This window comes from Macrobrachium rosenbergii, chromosome 10 (genome assembly GCF_040412425.1).
Source record: "Macrobrachium rosenbergii isolate ZJJX-2024 chromosome 10, ASM4041242v1, whole genome shotgun sequence".
Lineage (NCBI taxonomy): Eukaryota > Metazoa > Arthropoda > Malacostraca > Decapoda > Palaemonidae > Macrobrachium > Macrobrachium rosenbergii.
In genome coordinates this window covers 22,274,256-22,292,566 of record NC_089750.1, presented here as the reverse complement: position 1 = coordinate 22,292,566, position 18,311 = coordinate 22,274,256, and the positions used below count along the sequence as shown (strand labels likewise).

Below are 18,311 nucleotides of genomic sequence, written 5' to 3'. Positions count from 1 at the left end.
AAAAGCATCATAAAATGGGAACGTTTATACAGAAACCCGGACTGTCGTAAACCGGGGACTGCCTGTATAGGGAATGCATGTGGGCAGGACAAGAAGGTAGCACTGATTTTTCCTCTAACTCAAATGGAATACAATCAAGAGAAGGGTCTGGGGCAGTCATCTTATCTCAAAAGAAGAATCCAGTGTCAACTCTGCCTATGGTGTACATTTCAATGGAAGGTATGTAAACACTGCCATCAACCTTCAAAGAAAAAAGACCCTCAAGTGAATTCTGATAAGATGGGGCAAAAGATGATGAGGAGAATAGGAAGAAGAGTTCATTGAGGAGTTGGAGGTGGCGGCTTCTAAATTTCTTCTCCTTGCTCCTGCCACTCACCTTACTCTCTTGAACTACAGCCAAGGATGCAGTCAAGGCACACAGGTTAGAAACAGAAGTACCACTGGGTATATCCGACAGTTCAAACCATAAAAACTGGAGGCTCAAAGGTGTTAACTCCATCACAGGAAGTGCAGGAACAATAAGCCTTGTAGCTGAAACTAAATTGTCCAGGATATGGTGAAAGAAGGGTCTTCAGTGATGCCTAAGGAAGGCCACATACTTTCCAGAACTTCAACAAATCCATGATGACTGCAGCAACAAGAGTAAGAAGTGATGCCCCACAAGCACATGCAGTATTAGGGTCTCACCTGGTTTGAGCTTGATGTGTGGCCATTTGTGTACCCCTCTTGGATTGGATCAACCTGGGTTGTCACTGAGAGAGGCATTCCAGCATGAAGAACCCAATAGATTTGGCAGTGTCAAAGGCAGAGTAACCCCTACCAAAGACACTGGCAAATGTTTTTGGCCTTCCTAAATTTCTTGCTAGATTTCTTCCTAGACAAAGGGGACCTGTCAGCACATTCCTTGGAGGCCGAGTCAGGGCTTCAAGTCCTTCCTTGAAAAACAAACAAAACTGGTGAGGATCAACAGTAACAAAGGACATACAGTGTCCACACCAGCACTTACATCCTGCACGACTATGCTGCTCAATCAAAATCTTTAGCAATCACAGTTACTATACAGCCCAGATTCAACAACAAATACTAAGTATAAGCTTTAAGGAGGAAGTCAGAGAATGAGCACAACACATGCAAAAGAACACATTCCCCATACAAACCCTGCCTTCAACCTGTAACTACTGTACCTTATTACAAAGCTCCAATGACTACATCAGCTTATAGTGTCAAAATAATACTCCTATTTTAAAGATGGTTTGCATATTTCTCAGAATAAATATGAGGTTTGAAATTGTATTGACACAGCATATACTAACCATAACATTTAAAGATATTCTTCACTAACTACTATCCATGTAAAAGAAAAATCACTATAATAAATTGTATTTTTCCTGGATACACAAAACAAAACTTTTATACTGTATAGGAGTATTCCTGGAGTGAACAGAAAATAGTTGTTGAAGTTTGGTAATGAAGTAGTTATTTGATAGCAGATAGGTAAGTGGAAGGAACCAGCACTTTTTCATTATGCATAAGTGGGTCACATATTTTGAGCCAAAGCTCTATGACAAGGAACTCGGTTATGTAGCTCACCTGCACTGTAGCCCATTACAGCACATACTTGGCCTGACTACTGACGAGAGAGGAGCAAGTCACTAACCCATTCAACCCCAACTTTATGTCATCCTTGTAACTTGTGTAAGATACTTTTATGTCCTTGTAAGATTTGGGTACCCACACAATTTGTTGTGCACCCACCAATGTCCTGTATACAATTACTTTTAGGTATTCTGATGATACCAGACCTTTATCTTATTACTTGGTGAATTGATAAGTTCCTCCCATATGCCAAGAACAAGGCTATGACCTCTCACCATACAACCTGTAAAAACCACCACAGGAAGCTAAAAAGAAAAGCATGTTCTTGTACACCTCCCTCTTGTGCCTCCAGCACTAACAAATAGATGCTGAAACTCGGGCCTAAGATGCCTGGTCTTATTTGATAGTATTGCAAGGCTGACACTGAAAAACAAAAGCATCTCATCCAGACTGCCATCATGAGTCTTGGAGGGAGAAGAAACAGATGGGTTCTGAGTTTATGTCATGAACTCAGAAATGGATGAATTTGAAAGTGAGCTGCTGTCTTCTGCATGTCACACTTGATATTACAGGATGTGCAACTCACTATTACTCCTTGTTAAAGTTAATTCTAACAAAAAATACATTCTCCTCAATTAATACTTTGGAAAGAGTCACATTCCACTCCAGAGGCCTGAGTTTGCAGGGTTGGCAAGAATGTTCACAGTTCATTAATGTGATCAGTTCTCCCAAGGAAGAGAGGTCCATGCAATGAGTAGGAAGACCTGGCTCTAAGCCTTTCACAGCAGGGGTTGAGAGGAGCTTGTCTCAACAAAGCCTGACAAGCAAGTCCAAGATCTGTACAGTGGCTCTAACCAGATACTACCTGTCTATCATATTAATTGCAGATGATATCTGGTCCCTGGAGACAGTGAAACATCTCTGATGCAGTCTTGTGAGAACAGCCTCTCTCCTGCAGAGGCTGCTGGATATTCTCCAGCTGTAAAGTAAAAACTGAATGAATAAGCAATATCTCAGCCCATGAGGCTAATGCAGAAGAGTGGGCCATAGGGTAATCTCTTTTGGTGCCTTGACCAAAAGACCTAACAGGTTGAGATACAACCTGGCATGTGGGCAAGTATGAGCCACCAAAGTCAACCCAAGTCCAAGGGTAATCATCTGAGTCAGCCTGAATGGTGGAAAGGCATATACAACTGAATAATCTAATGGTGCTGGAAATGTCCTTCAGAGCAGCCCACTGGTTTGAAACAGGGGAGCATACTTTTCAGCTGTGTGGCGAACAAGTTGATTAGGCATTTCCCATAAGCTTGAACAATCTCTACATCATAGACATATACCCCTATATATCTTGACCCTAGTAACTGAGGTTGTTATATTCCTCCTTCAAGATAACAGCTTGACATCAAAGTGAATCAATCACTCATGCATCTACCTTAATAACTGACAGAAGGAGGGAGACCATCCCCAACTTGGTAATGTATGCCACTACAATCATGTTGTCACTCGTCACAACAACCAAATGGCCCTTCACCTGATTTTTATATGATTCTAGGGCCAATGATGCTGCTAGAATCTCAATGACAGATGTAGGTGTAGGCTGTCTACTGTCTACAACACCTGAAGTGACTAGGTGGTCCAGATGTGCATTTCACCTCTCCCTTCACAAAACGGTAGTAGCTTTTGTGCTGGTAGGACATGTCTGTGAAGTGCTCTGTGGAAAGTGCCTGACTTGCGCAATGTTCAAAGTGAATATAAAGAAGAGGAAGGAAAAAGATAAAATACTGCAGAAATTAAATCAAATACAGTAAAGGGCAGTAAAGGGAAGATCAAACTATCATATGAACATTATCTCATAATTATCAAAGCAGCACATAAAGATGGAACACTAAATAAAATACTGGAGAAGGATGAGTCAACCCAAATCGAGAGTCAGCAACCTGCGGACATTGCTCTGAGGAAGTTGATGAGGAAGGAACTTGCTGTGAAATGTGTGATGTATGGTTCCATTATAAATGTTCAAGAATCAAGGTCAGGTCAGATACACACCCATACTTTGTAGTGATAATATATTGTACATCTCTAACAATTGCAAGAGGCCTGAACAAAGAACACACAAAAACTCATTGAAGATGAACTTGAAGAAATAAAAGAAAACACAGAGATATTAACAAAGCTGATTCAGGATTCCACTCAGAAAACTAGTGAATCAACATAGATGTAATCCAAAACAAAATTGATAATGTTGATAAAGATGTAAAGACCATGACGAACATGGACGAAACTTATGCTGAATCACTAAAGACAAAAAAATGCTTCTGATCAAATTTACAAACGAAGAGAGCACAGCAGCTAATGAAAAGAGAAAAATTATGAGTAAAATAACAGCACCAGTTGAACAGGTTAAAACAACAAAAGATGGACACTTACTTGTAAGATTTCCAGACAGGAAAAACTTAGAAAAGGCAAAAATGGAGTTTAAGAAAATCAACAACATACCAACAATTGAGAGGGGTAAACTTGAACCAAAAATAAAAGTAGTCTATGTCCCGAAGGATGAAGATGACATTGTCGATAACATTGTAAAGAAAAATCCATGGATAGGTAGCCTCATTTCTGAAAATGACAAACTGAAGATTGTAAAGGAAATGATAGTCAAAGATGAAAAATATAAACACTATATCATCAAACCCACACCACATATACGAGAGGCTATCTATGATAGAGGTGACAAATTGTGTACACTGTATAGCTGTTGCAAAGTATAAAAGTGTTACATGCCCTATCAATGCTATAAATGTCAGGACTTTGGACACAATGCAACAAATTGTAGAAATGACCAAGCTTGCCCTAGATGTGGTGAAAATCACCAATCAAATTCATGTGCTAGCAACATCAAGTGTAAAAATTGTGTAAAGTAAGGTCATATTGATACTAAACATAAAACATATGATGGCAATAAGTGCACAGTATATAAAGAATATGTGTCAATGGTGAAAAATAATACAGATCATGGCTTTGACTAATAATTTTCTATGCAATTTAATACAAGAATAAAGCAAATTTAAAAAAGAACTAAAGACTCTCCTATTCTGCAGGAGCTACAATACTTGCGAGAAAACACTGAAAGACAATTATAAAATATAAGAAGCACCTTATTTTGAAAACGTACAAGGGACCGTCAGAGGGAATTATCCCTGTGGAGGGCTGTACATAAAACCAAACAAAGTGAAACAAAGTGAAAGTGAAGCACTATCTGAAAAACAGAAGCATCTGTAGAGATGAGGAGTTCAATACCCACCAGGAGTGTAATGATAGCTAGGAGAATATTAGTTTTGAATACTGTAAATATAACAAAGAGAATAAATATAACAGAGAGAAAAAGAAATGAGAGAGAACCATAAATAGACAAGTGATAGACAGAGAAAGAGAGAGAGAGAGAGAATGAATAATAGAGAAACGAGACAGAGAAAGAGAGAAAGATTAACGATCATGAAGTGTCGTGAGTATGTAGCCAAAACACTGGTGCCTGAATAATCTAAGCGCAACCATTAAAAACTGTCTACCCGTCTCACCTGTGTCCTGACCTTTCAACTTTCGCCGGAACCTGAAGACTTCCGGTGACATCATTAGTCCCACCCACAGTAGGAGGAATTAAGTCAATTAATCACACCCAAGGGATGTCATTAGATAATCTTCAACCAATAAGGACGACTACAAGGCAGAACAGAAGCAACTGTCCACCTACTGGTGGGATGGACATTTCCTTTGAAGAACCTTCAAGAAAGCAAGCTTGAAGGGAGAGAGAGAGGAGAATATCCGAGAGCCTTAGTGGAGTGAGGTCGAGAGCCTCACCAGTTGTGGGTTAAGATGATTCAAGAAAGGCTCATACTTCGATTCGTAGTCATACTACTTAACTTGTATATATACTGTATTATTTTATTTTACTAGTGTGTTAATGAAGTAAGAAAACTGCACTGTGTCTTCCTAAGCCTCCTGGGACTCTAACAACTAACAACAAACAAAGCCAGAAATGATAAAGCAACTATAAAGGAAATATAAAACTAATTCAAATAAGAAGCAGAAAGGAACGTTACTATAACAAACATTACAAAGATAACAATAATAAACTTCTTTACATTGGTAATGGGTAACAATAAAGAAAAACATTACAGGAGTGTCCCTTCCTTTCTAGCTGATGTATATTGGATAATGAAGTGGACTGCTGGCAGCTGACCACTTTTGCTTAAGGCACCTTTAAAGCATAAACTGGTGAAGGACAACATGATGTTGAGCTGGCTGTTTCTACCAGGACAAGAACTATGCTGCACCTTCCCTGCACTTGCTGACATGAAATTAAGATAGAAAATCTCTTGCTTTTGCCATGCCCATAAGCACACTGCTTGGCAATGAGACTGGACTATATTGCAACCCCTAGGTTGTGACAAATGACAAAAAGGCAATCTCTGTCCTGAAGCAACTGTGCCTCTGAAGATGCCAGAACCAGCCAGTTGTTAGGATAGACCAGAAAGCATACCCTATGCAAATGGGACCAAGCTGACACCAAGGTGAACATCTGAGGGTTGTCCCTAGCCTGAAGCACAGGATATTTAACTTGTAAACAGTCTCTTTGCAGGCAAAGCAGAGGTACTTCCTACAGGCCTGATGGATAGCATCTGAAGATATCTTTTAGGTCCACAGAAAACATGAAGTCACCCTCTCTAATGGACTCAAATACAGATCATATTGTCTCCTCCTGAATCAAGCCTAAAGAACACTCAATCAATGGAGAGGTTGATGACCAGTCTCCACCTTCTTGCTGACTTCGCCAACAGGAAGAGTCAAATGTAGAAGCCTGGGACCTGGTTTCCTACAACTCCCATAGCATTCTTCTCCAGCATTGCCCTTACTTCTGCCAACAGGGCCACAGTTTTGGGTGATCCCAGAAGGTAAACTGGAAAGTGTATTGGTAGGTAAAAAGAGGTAAAGAGTGGCAGTCCTTAAAAGGTAGTATGTAACCATCCAAAAGGACTCATACTATCCAGGACTTCAGTCTCTGTCACTACCACACTGCCCAGTGGCATGACAGGCATTCCCTTGCTTGTGGCAGCTGGAGGTGGGGAGGCCACCTACCTCAAAATACCTGACCTTCTTTACCTTCCTTCTCTTTCAGCTTAGAGCCTGAGAGGGTGGCCAAAGGACTTGGAATACATACTCAGATTCCTTTCACAGAGATAGAGAAGACTGGACCCCCTGTCATGGTTTTGAAGAGGACCGAGACTCCCTGTCATGGTTTTGAAGAGGAACGAGCCTTTCCTGAACATTGACAATGCAGGAGTAGCTCCTTCCCTAGGCTTGGCCACAGTTCCCATTGTAGTCCTGGAGAACTAGAAGGACACTGACAGGTGGATTAAAGGGTTCAGCTATCAGAACACCATCTAACTATTGCCACCTCAACTTCACTTTTCAAAAAGAGTAAAGGTGAGTACAACACTAATCCACTTTGCAAACTGAGTTTACCTGGGCCAAAACTTATTGAGAGAAATGGTTAGTCAAAGTCATGACTCCTCAAGAACCTCCCTCACATTAGTAGGCTAGTGTGAGAGAAAGTCATTAGTTGAGCCCTGATCTTGCCTGAAAGGAGGCCATACTGACTGATTCCATGGTTTCTGACTCTGCAGCAGAGGAAGAAGTACCTTCCACTCAGTCTCATCAGTGTAGATTGTTAATCAGCCCATAGGCCCAGTAGTCAGCCTGAAGAGATAACAGCCTCACTATCTCTGGCATATCAAATGGTGGGAGAACCTGCTTGCTAGAACTGGAAGGAGGCCAGGGAACCTTCTAACCACCAGAACAAACTGTTCACCCACTCCAAGACATCTCTAGCAATCAGACCACTGCAAAAGAACTAATAGTCTTGCATCCAAGGCAAATTCTAAAGTCCTTTTGATTGAAGAGATCATGTTCAAAGACCATGATGTGTTTGCTTCCTCAAGATCACTGCACTCTTGAAAGAGCAATAATGTCATGAAAGTGCATCTCCAATTCAGCCTCCAGGGGTTCTGTGGGAGCAGGACCCTCCAGTCCTAACAGGTCCCTCAAAGACTGAGAAGGATTAAGCCCATTCTGGTGACTGCTCTGGGGATCATGCTTGAGATTGATCAGACCTACTGGTACCATTTGTAAAATCACAAGGTGAAGATGTTTTATTAATAGACGGTGAATAATCTAAACCACTGTCTACAGGCCTAAGCACTTCTCTGTGAACAGCCAAAGCTGAATTTGTAGACATATGAGAAGGTATAAGTGCAATCATACGCTAACAAAACAGAGGAGGGGCCAGAAAAACCCTGCAACCTCTGAATGGGAGCACAACCATACACATGATGGTCCCCACAATTCTTGGAAGCATGCCATAATGAAACCTGTCATGTGTGAAACCCCAATCCCCACAACAGGTTCTTTAGCATATCAACATGTGAGGCCCAAGGGTAGCACTGACTTTCCTTAATGTACCTCAGATAAAGCAAGAGCAGCAGAGGGAAAGTTTGGGCAGTCCCTCCTTCCCAAGAAGAGCATGAAGAGAAGCAGTCACAACTAAGCTTATGGACTACTGAGTCAAACCTGCCTACAGTTGAAAGCTCACACTGATTGGAGTGTATACATTTCCTTCCAGCTAAGGGGAGACACTAATACAAAGCCTTCTCAGAATTCTTTTGAGAGGACTTTTTGCTATGTTAAGAAAAAGGGGCAGAAGATAAGGAGAAGGAAGAGTAGGATGACGATGAGGCACATTTTCACTTCACCTTACTCCAGTCTTGAGTCTTACTCTTCTGCCTATGACAGCCAAAGATAAGGTCAAGGCAGGGAGATGGCAAAGCACAAGAGCACCTGGAGCAGGAGTAGCTGCAGGATGTCTCCTAAAGCGACTATGAAGGAGATGGTAAGGTCAGTGTGGTTGACCTCCTGGGCAGTAATAGCAACATCAGCAGAGAAACCCTTAGCCAAAGTTAAATAGTCCAGGAACATGGAAAGTGAAGGGACATCAGGAATATCAAGGACTCTATCAACATATCCAAAGCCACTGGCACAGCTGGAGCAGGTGATGACATACCAAGAGCAAACACAGATCTCGCAAATGGAGGTAACTGCATGTCCACCTAAGATTATCACAGTGTCAAATCGTGTGCTCGGGACACCTTTTCTATGTGTACCTCATTTGGACAGCAAAGCCAGGATCAATGTGGTTGACCTCCCATGCAGGAACAATAACATCAGCAGAGGAACCTGTAGCCAAAGCTAAGTGATCCAGGAACAAGGAAATCGAAGGGTCACCTGGAATATCAAGAGTACACCACATCATTTTAGGTACTCCAAAGACTATGTCAACATACCCAAAGCCACCAGCACAGTTGGAGCAGGTGATGTACCATGACCACACAAAAGACTCACAAAGAGAAACACCTGCATGTCAACTTGAGCTGTCACATTCTGAGATTTGTAAACCCAACCCTATAAAAATGAGCAAAACTTTCAGGATCCACAGTAATAGGTGACATAAAGTGACCACAATCTCCATTTTGCCCCACAAATCAAAGCTATTCAGAAGTCATATTCTTATTCTGAACAACAGCTATATTCAAATCCATGCACAATTACAAAACAGACAAAAGTCACAGGTCCAAAGAAATACATAATAAACAGATTCAATGCAAATCAGTTGGGAACCTATGAAAATGTTTGCACAATATAGCAGCCAAAGAAAAAGGGCTGGGTGAGTGGGAAATACCTAAACACTCATCTACCTACCATGAATTAACCAGGTTGTTACCAGCTTTAACAGCCATTTCCAGCTTGTGCCTGGAATACTCGATGGTTAATATTCTTGTACAAACAAATACTGTACTACACAAAATAATCAATACTTTGAGGTTCTGATAAAGCCAAATCCTAATCCCAAGCCTTAGGATATTGGTGATGACAAACGTCATCCTCCAAAAGCTTCAATGAACATATTGTCATTTTGACTTTTTTTTTTTTTCCATTTTAAAACAAACTGTACTAAAAGAAACTACAAATATTCAACTTAAAAGTGACACCAAAATTGGCTTTATAACATAAAAATACATAAAGAAAAACACTGCTATGTCTGTAACTGATGAGCATACGCTTTACCATAGACAAATTCTGGGAAGCCCCAAAATCTCAAAGATTGAAGAAGGGTGAGTTTATAGAGCTGATAAGCACTTAACATGCTAGGAAAAGAAACTGTTACAGTGGCTTATGGTAAGGTAAGTTTCATCAGGTGTTATTCAGCATTAATCAATGCTTTGTTTGTTTTGAGCTCATAATCATAACTTGCTTCAACATAAAGTGTGAGCAAAATACTCTTTACAGGTAAGTTATTAAAATGTAGATGAGAAATTTATAATGCACAATAAATCTGTAACAAAATCCACTAACAATAATAAAGCATTTCCTATAAATCCTTATTTACTTTACTGACAATAATAAAGCATTTCCTATAAATCCTTATTTACTTTATCACAAAATATGGCACTGAACAGTTGGTGAAAAGTAAATTAAAATATTTCTACAAATCCCAATAGCTAAAACTGCTGTTTAATGTATTCAAACTGTTTCAATAAAAATCTCTTAACTACTATTATACCCAACCAAAGTAATTTACTAGGGTAAAAACCAAAGAAAAGTGCAAAATAGAAAATTTTATAATTAAATTTATTCTTCTAAATACTTCCCTCTCTACTATTATATCTACTAAGTCCCACACCAGTGGGAGTATGACAGAGTATACAAATACTGTACAAAAAATTTTACCTAGATCATCTAGTTATGTTGTCTACTGACCCACCCTTTCAGGGTAAAAAGGTTCATGCATCTATTGTTCTCAGTTTTGTTTCTGTCCACATGAGTGGGGAGGTTGGGGAGGGGGGGGGTGATTTATGGTAACAAAGAGGTAAATATTTAATGGAATGGAATGGAATATAAAATTTAGGCCAAGTGCTGGGACCTATGATGTCATTCAGCACTGACAGAGAAATTGAGAGTAAAAATGGGTTTTAAAGGTGTAACAAGAGGAAAAGCTCACAGTTGCACTATGAAACAACTGTTAAGAGAGGTTTGACAGTAAGATGGGAAAAAGATAATATGAATGGAGGTATGGTAAAAGAAATGAAGGGGGTTGGAGCTAAGGGCCAAAGGGATGCTGCAAAGAACAGTATGTAATGCCACAAAGATCTCTGAAAATCAATGGAGATTCCTTGCAAGATAAACCACTTGCAGTCTGATGACAGTGGGACAAAGGCCCTGTGCTTAGACCTGCAGAGCAACAACGGTAAAAGAATGAAGGCCCTTGATTAACCCAAAACTAGGTCCCAAAAAACTCAACAATTTCCTAACTAGATAAAAAAACTACTAAAGTAAGACTACCCTAATCATTCAGAATATGAGTTCCTCTGCTCACACGAGGGGCAAAAGAGCTCTGGAATTCATACATCCTGCAAATACTGGAGGCAGATACTGGGTAACATCTCCACTGCGCTGCATTTACAACCTTCTCCAGAGAGGGGTTTTTAAGGAAACTAAAAGAGGTTGCCACTGCTCTCATTTCATGGAACCTGACCTTCAATAGGAGTAAAAAGGAAGGGCATAAATTGCTGCGTGCTTCTTTAAGCAAGTTCTTAAGGAATAAAACCACAGCGATCTTAGACACTAGGATATCTGGCCTCCTGGGTCTACCAAAAAAAGGTTCTTTATGATATGTCTGAGATTCATAGTCCTTTTCATGTAAAGCACAAGCACTCTGACTGGGCAGAGGGAGGAGTCTTCCCTTTCTGTAACCAAGGAGGACAGACTGGGGACTTTAATGCAATGTGGCAGAGCTTGAGACATTAAATCATTGTTTGCCCTTAAGACTGACAAAAAGAGAAGGACTGCTTCTTGGAATGTAAAGACCACATTTCAGGAGAAGGCCTGAAGCTCATTAACCCTTTTAGCCGAGGTCAAAGCCAACAAGAATACTAGGTTCTTAATTGTCAAAAGTGTGTATAGCTTCCTTAATGTCCATGTTAGAGGAGATATGCAAACCAATGTGCCTTAACACTGAAGCTAGCATGGAATTACGGTACAGTAAACCCCATTCGGATTCTCATGGTTCATGGACTCACGCGTTCGCGGGTTTCTCTATGGAACATATCTAGCCATCATTCGTTCGCAATATTTTTCACTGAGAAATATTCACTAATTACTGTATTTTCATATAATTTTCATGAATAAATGCACTTTTTGTGATAAAACTATTAAAATACTCAAGTATAAGCTTTTTACAGGGTTTTCCTTGGTTTAAGCTATCAAAATGGTCAGTTCTAAGTGTTTTTAGAGGGTTTTAAGCATTCGGATTTGACCTATACGCGGGGGGGTGTGGGACGCATCCCCTGCGAATACGGGGGGTTCACTGTATACCCCTTGGTAATAGCATTGTGTCTACCGCACACGCTAGAGGATCCTGTACTGGAGAGCATTACATTGGCAGATGGTTAAATTCTGTAGCAAACAGATCCAGAAGGGGAGTACCCCAAAATCTCCAAAGGTCCATGAAGACCTGAGGATGCAATGTTCACTCCAACGACAGCACTTGATCCTGTCTGCTGAGCTGGTCCTTCACAATATTCATCCTCCCCAGTATGAACTGTGGAAGGTGAATATCTTGCTTATACTAATGAGAAACAATGACTCTGACTTTGTATGTCCTTGGTTTTTTCTCCAGTAAGCTAACAAAGTGGTGCTGTTTGAGAGTCAAGAAAGCCAATCAATATCAAACAATAATCTAGTCCACCAACAAAAACGTAAATTTAACAACACTTTGTCCACTGGGCCTCTTGCCATGATGAAAGCAATAAAACTGAGAACAATATGTAGATGCATGAACCACAGTTCACAATGAAAAGGAGTCAACAAACAGTATAATTAGATGATACATGCAAAATTTTTTTGTTTATACTTTGTCATCCTCCAACTGGATCAGGACTTTACAGCTATCATCACCGAGAGGCAATTTAAAAAATATGAAATTTCAATAATGCAATTCTTTTGTATCTCCCACTCAAATAACAATTGCGCTAAAAATTGCTATTCCTTTGAGCACTTGAAACACTTCTAATAATGTTACTTACCCTCGACTGAAGTCTACGGTAATGAAATAAAAGCTTCTTGGAGCAATTCATTCTGATTTCTGTTTGTTGGAAGCAGATTATTATTAAAAATCAAAGAGACCTCAGTGTGGTACAGTACTTTGTTTTCCCCTTACAAATCTGAAAAAGAAATAAAAATCATCTAATTACACAGTACTGTGTGACTACCTTCTCCAGAAGATTTCACTGGATATACAGTACTGTAACTCTTGGAACTCAAACACATGTATACTTGGACCTAAACTGAATTCAGTTACACTATTAGTCATACACAAATTACTTATTTACTTATTCTCCTGGCACATGATACAGTTAGGAATTCAGTCAAGTCTAATACAGTACAGGCAATCCCCGAGTTATGATGGAGATCCATACCAGAGGCGTGACTTAAGTCATCTTAACTTTAAAAAATTTATAAAAATAAAAAAAAAGTTATGAAAGCCTTACCTTTAATACTGTGGTTGGCTTACACACTTGAAGGATGGTGACACTTTCTTATTTACATGAGGGAGCTCAGAAACTAGTACCCAGCCTAACACAGCCTTAACTTCAGGACAGCCTTAACTTTGGATTTTCGCCTAAGTTGGAGATGAATTTTTTATTAATATTTTTGAAAAGCGTTGTAAGATTGGACTGACTTAAGTCGACACCATCGTAACTCGGGGACTGCCTGTACTATAGTTTAGCAATTATGGCACCAGAATAATGTAAGATTACCATATAAAAAATACCAAATATAACAAGTCTTTTTATATATACAGGCAGTCCCCAGTTATCGGCGGGGGTTCCGTTCTGAGGGTGTGATGATAACCAAAAATCGCCGCAAACCAAAAATCAGCGATTTTCGGGGCTTGTTGGCACCGGAAAGCGTCAAATTTCAGTTACTGGCGCCTCTGTTAGTTATGTATTGGCGCCAATACCCAATTATCGGCGCCGATAAGCGGAAATCGGTGATTTTCGGTGCCAAGAATTGCCAATTTTCGTCGCTAGACAAGCGCCACAAAACCGGATCGCCGTTAACCGGGGACTGCCTGTACTCTTTATAATATACTACAGAATTATACAAGTACTTATATGGCAACCACTCTTGAAGCTTTAGATAAAGCAGAAGTTGCAAGAATTAAATACTGTACAGTATTTGTATCAAGACATACTAAGCAACAGGGTATGGAATTTAAAAATCCCCTTCCAATGGCTTTTATTGATATCAAATAGGCATTTGACTGCAACCACTGACCAATTTTATGGAGGGTCTTGCATTGCTATGGCACTCCCATTAAATCATTAAATATGTAAAGCCAATTGAAATCATTCATGAACAGAGTAGATTCAGAGTTAATGTTGATGGAATCTTGTGCAGTGAATTTGCAGTAAATAATGGGTGCACTACAAGGGAATGGTATTCCACCTTTGCTGTCTACCCTTCGCATATATTTCATTATGACAAAAAATTGGTCCGAGAAGGAAGAGAAGGTTTAGATTGGAGAAACAAAACCTGAAGGACTTAGAATAGGGTGATGATACTTAAAAGAATCCATCATGTACAGTAGCCTACCTAAAGAGACAGGACTCAAACTAAGAAAAATGACAAATTTTTAAAGTAATTTGTATTTTTCCTAACATACAAGCCCTCGGTCTTTACATATGGGATTAACTTTCAGCGAGCTGGGAATCCATCCGTTAAAATTTTGCCAGGTGGTTATGGTAACAGTTACCAATGATACGGGCAGAAGCAACGCCCACCAAGTCGGTGTACATTCAGTTCTACACAGTTTTCTTTCAGCTGTAGTCTAATATAAACATGCGTTCTTTCTGTCCTGCTGTTCAACTATCTCTTCTGTGTCTGAATATATTTGTTTTTGTATATTGTTTACAGCATATATTTTTGTTTATACTTTGCGTATATTGATATACTGAAACATTTCAACATGTTTTTTATGTCTCACTACTGACTTGCTACGTAGCCATATTGACTTGTTTTAGCCCGTATAAGTTTTGGAGCCTTTCTCTTTATATAGGCAGTCCCTGGTTATTGGCGGGGCTCTGTATCAACGGTGTGAAAATAAGTGAAAATCGCCAATAACCGAAAATCGGTTTCGGAGCTTATCAGTGCCGATAACTGGAGACCAGCGTCTCTATTAGGTATGTATTGGTGCCAATGTGTGATTATTGGTGCCGATAAGCGGAAATCAGTGCATATCGGCACCGAAAATTGCTAATTTTTGTCGCTAAACAAGCCCCATAAAACCGGATTGCTGATAACCACGGACTGCCTGTATATCATTTTACTTTTTTTCATATTTTCGCAAACCCAACACCTATCTCCTTGGTGTATGTTCGTGTATTCTGTTTTCTTTATTCACGTAACTGTAGAGAATTGGAGGGATAGTTTACAAGTTTTTAAACTTCTCTCAACCTTGTTTAAGAACTTCCTTCTTCGATGTTCTTTTCCTCCTTGTTCTGAAATGCCTTTTCATGAACAAACAATGTTCTTTTATTTTTGACTACAAATTTCTTGGAATGTCGTAATGTACTAGTCTTTCAGATGTTGTGTAATTGAGAGGACTGAGACAAGGCAGATTTTCGTGTTTCCAGGCGAGGGTTTCGTATTCAGTCACATGAGGATATTTCTTGCCTAAACCTGGCAAGTTCCCCCTCTCACTCTACACGGAGGTTGATGTTGAAAGATCTTTGACAGTGCGTTTGGTCCTGACCTGCTCTCCAGGACTGGTGGGAGTCCCTGTCTCTGGTTCATCTTGTTTCTTGCCCTGTCTTTGTTGGGGAGGGGAGTCGAAGGCTCGCTCCCTTCCCCTCTCCTGAGCAGTGGTGGTCTTTTGCCAAGAGGAGGCATAAGAGGAGGGAGAAGGCGCCATCTTGGAAGGGGTTTTCTCCTTCGATGGCCACTTCTCAGTCTCCTTCTGGTTCCCTCTATTCCCAATCTTCCTCCAGTTGCTGCTTCTTCCTTGGAAGATTTTATCCCATCCCATTCTTCCATAGCTTCGTCTTTGGAAGTTTCGGGTGAAGAGTCAGGAGATATTATCTCTCTGGTTGCTCCTGCTCTCTTGGGTGGGAGGGAGGTTCCCCCACCAGTGAGGGAGGAGGCAACGCCATCTTGTTCTATTTCAGGTTCTGAGGCTCAGAAGATGGCTGGCATCTGGGCTTCTCTAGGCCTTCCAGGAGTACCAACCTATGGTGGCCTATTGTCCCTTTTCCTGCCCTCTCACTTGCCAGTATAAATAATGAGAGAATATGCACAAAGAGATGAAATAAGTTCAGATGGAGAAGAGGTTATTGGGGGTGAATCTTTCAAATATTTAACAATGATAAAGTTTTAGACAAAAAGGCCCGTAAAACACTGTATGAACGTTTCAACCATATATTTCGAGCACTTCCTTCTGTGCCCCTGTTCACTGGTAAAATATGGACAGATGACAGATACAAGGGTATATATACAGAACATATGTAGGTGTGGCAGTAAATCTCGTTGGCATGCAGGTGGCCATTGATCCAGGAAGGATGGAAATTAAGGTATTCCCTTCTGATTTTTGGCTTCATTAGCTCCCATCTGGTGATGTGTCTGGTGGTCGTATTTTCTAAAACACCTTCTTAAGAAGAGGCCCGAGGATTAACCTGTCGATATCATCTGATTTCCAATGTCCTCCTGACAGGTTCATATTGTTGGTTTGATTGATGAGAGCAGATTCTAGTATCTTTCTTTTGTACAGACAACTACTTTTGAAAACCAGCTCTGCCCCACTCCAGTTTATGGTATGGCCTTTATCCCTAATATGTAAGAAAATCCCTGAACTATCTGAAGCATATCGCACTGATCTTTTGTGCTCTGTTATTCTTTGTGAGATGGACCTACCTGTCTTCGCCACATTGCTGCACGGAATCTTGTAAACTCCTGCTTCTTCCCCCCTTGTTTTTTGTTAAGTATACATTTGTTAAGTATACATTAATGAGTGAGCTCCCGATGGATTTGGGATAATGGAAAATAAAAGGATTATTAGACCTGAGATGTTCTGTAGCTTTTTGGATGTTTCGGAAGCTTTATTTTGTCATTAAAAAAAGCTCCCATATGACAAAAAAATCCAAAAGGCTACAGAACATCTCAGGTCTTATAATCCTTTTCATTTTCCATTATCTCAAATCCATCGGGAGCTCGCTCATTAACGTATACAGTTAAAAAAAAAGGGGGGGAAGAAGCAGGAATTTACAAGATTCTGTGCAGCAATTGTAATGAGATTTATGTGGGGGAGACAGGTAGGTCCATCTCACAAAGAATAACAGAGCACAAAAGATCAGTGCGATATGCTTCAGAGAGTTCGAGGATTTTCCTACATATTAAGGATAAAGGCCATACCATAAACTGGAGTAGGGCAGAGCTGGTTTTCAAAAGTAGTTGGCCTTACAAAAGGAAGATACTAGAATCTGCTATCATCAATCAAACCAACAATATGGACCTGTCAGGAGGACATTGGAAATTGGATGACATTGACAGGTTAATCAAGCCTCTTCTTCAGAAGGTGTTTTAGAAAATACGACCACCAGACGCATCGTCAGATGGGAGCTAATGAAGCCAAAAATCAGAAGGGAATACCTTAATTTCCATCCTTCCTGGATCAATGGCCACCTGCATGCCAACGAGACTTACTGCCACACCTACATATGTTCTGTATATATACCCTTGTATCTATCATCTGTCCATATTTTACCAGTGAGCAGGGGCACGGAAGGAAGTGCTCGAAATATATGGCTGAAATGTTCATACAGTGTTTTATGGGCCATTTTATCTTCATATTATACTGTTGTATTACAGTAAAAGACATTCAATGATAAAGTTGATTAAGGTTTAGAAATAGATTTGAACTGTAAACAAAAGTAGGATTATACATGAAGCTAGTATGATCTGTATTACTGTACTATGACATGACCCTTGCTATGACAATGAAACAATACCTAAAAGACTGGGAAAATACATCATAGTGTCAGCTGGGTTCCTGCAGGCACCAAAAAAGTAGGAAGACACAACCCTACTTAAACGTGAACTATGAGAAGGAAGGTTGGAGATGAGTGGAGATTTGTGGTAGATAAAGCACAGAAAGACACATATGTGGAATTTTACACTTGCCCTGGAGTTCAAAGCACTGGCGATGATGATCATGGATACTGTTAATGTGAATGACCTCCACTATTTACCCTTTTATGGAGGTACCTTATATGCCAATAAAATTTGATGCCTGATGAAAAGATCTGCATGCAAGGAAAGTATCATAAACAGTCTCAAGAGTAATCTTCATATACATTTAGTCTGCAAAGGGGCAGTAGCCCTAAAAACCTAAAGAATTCCATATTATCATAATAATACAGTACATAAAAAAATACACAAGAAGTACATTTTTGCCTTGTGAGATAATAACTACTGTCCAAGCAAAACAAAAATAAAAACAGAGAAACTGAGGTTATCTGTCATTTAAAAGCGTCTCACACCTCCACCTAGTACAT

General features: G+C 40.0%; 2 protein-coding genes across 8 annotated transcripts in view; one reads left to right on the top strand and one right to left on the bottom strand.

The window, feature by feature from the left end:
• The window catches only part of LOC136842555 (ribosome assembly protein METTL17, mitochondrial), a 192,322-nt gene that overhangs the window by 66,372 nt on the left and 107,639 nt on the right, over positions 1-18,311 (bottom strand). For 6 of the 7 annotated variants that reach the window (XM_067110013.1, XM_067110006.1, XM_067110008.1 and 3 more), the window contains exon 2: positions 12,786-12,923. In XM_067110013.1, the coding sequence (XP_066966114.1) occupies positions 12,786-12,836 (51 nt within the window). In that variant the 5' untranslated portion in view covers positions 12,837-12,923. Of the gene's footprint in view, positions 1-12,785; positions 12,924-13,250; positions 13,382-18,311 lie in introns of all 7 variants that reach the window. The other variant, XM_067110007.1, reaches the window with a different exon arrangement.
• LOC136843051 (aminopeptidase N-like) overlaps positions 15,947-18,311 on the top strand; it is a 32,630-nt gene continuing 30,265 nt past the window's right edge. Inside the window, exon 1 of the mRNA XM_067111039.1 lies at positions 15,947-16,033. Coding sequence (XP_066967140.1) covers positions 15,947-16,033 — 87 coding nt within the window. The remainder of the gene's footprint in view (positions 16,034-18,311) is intronic.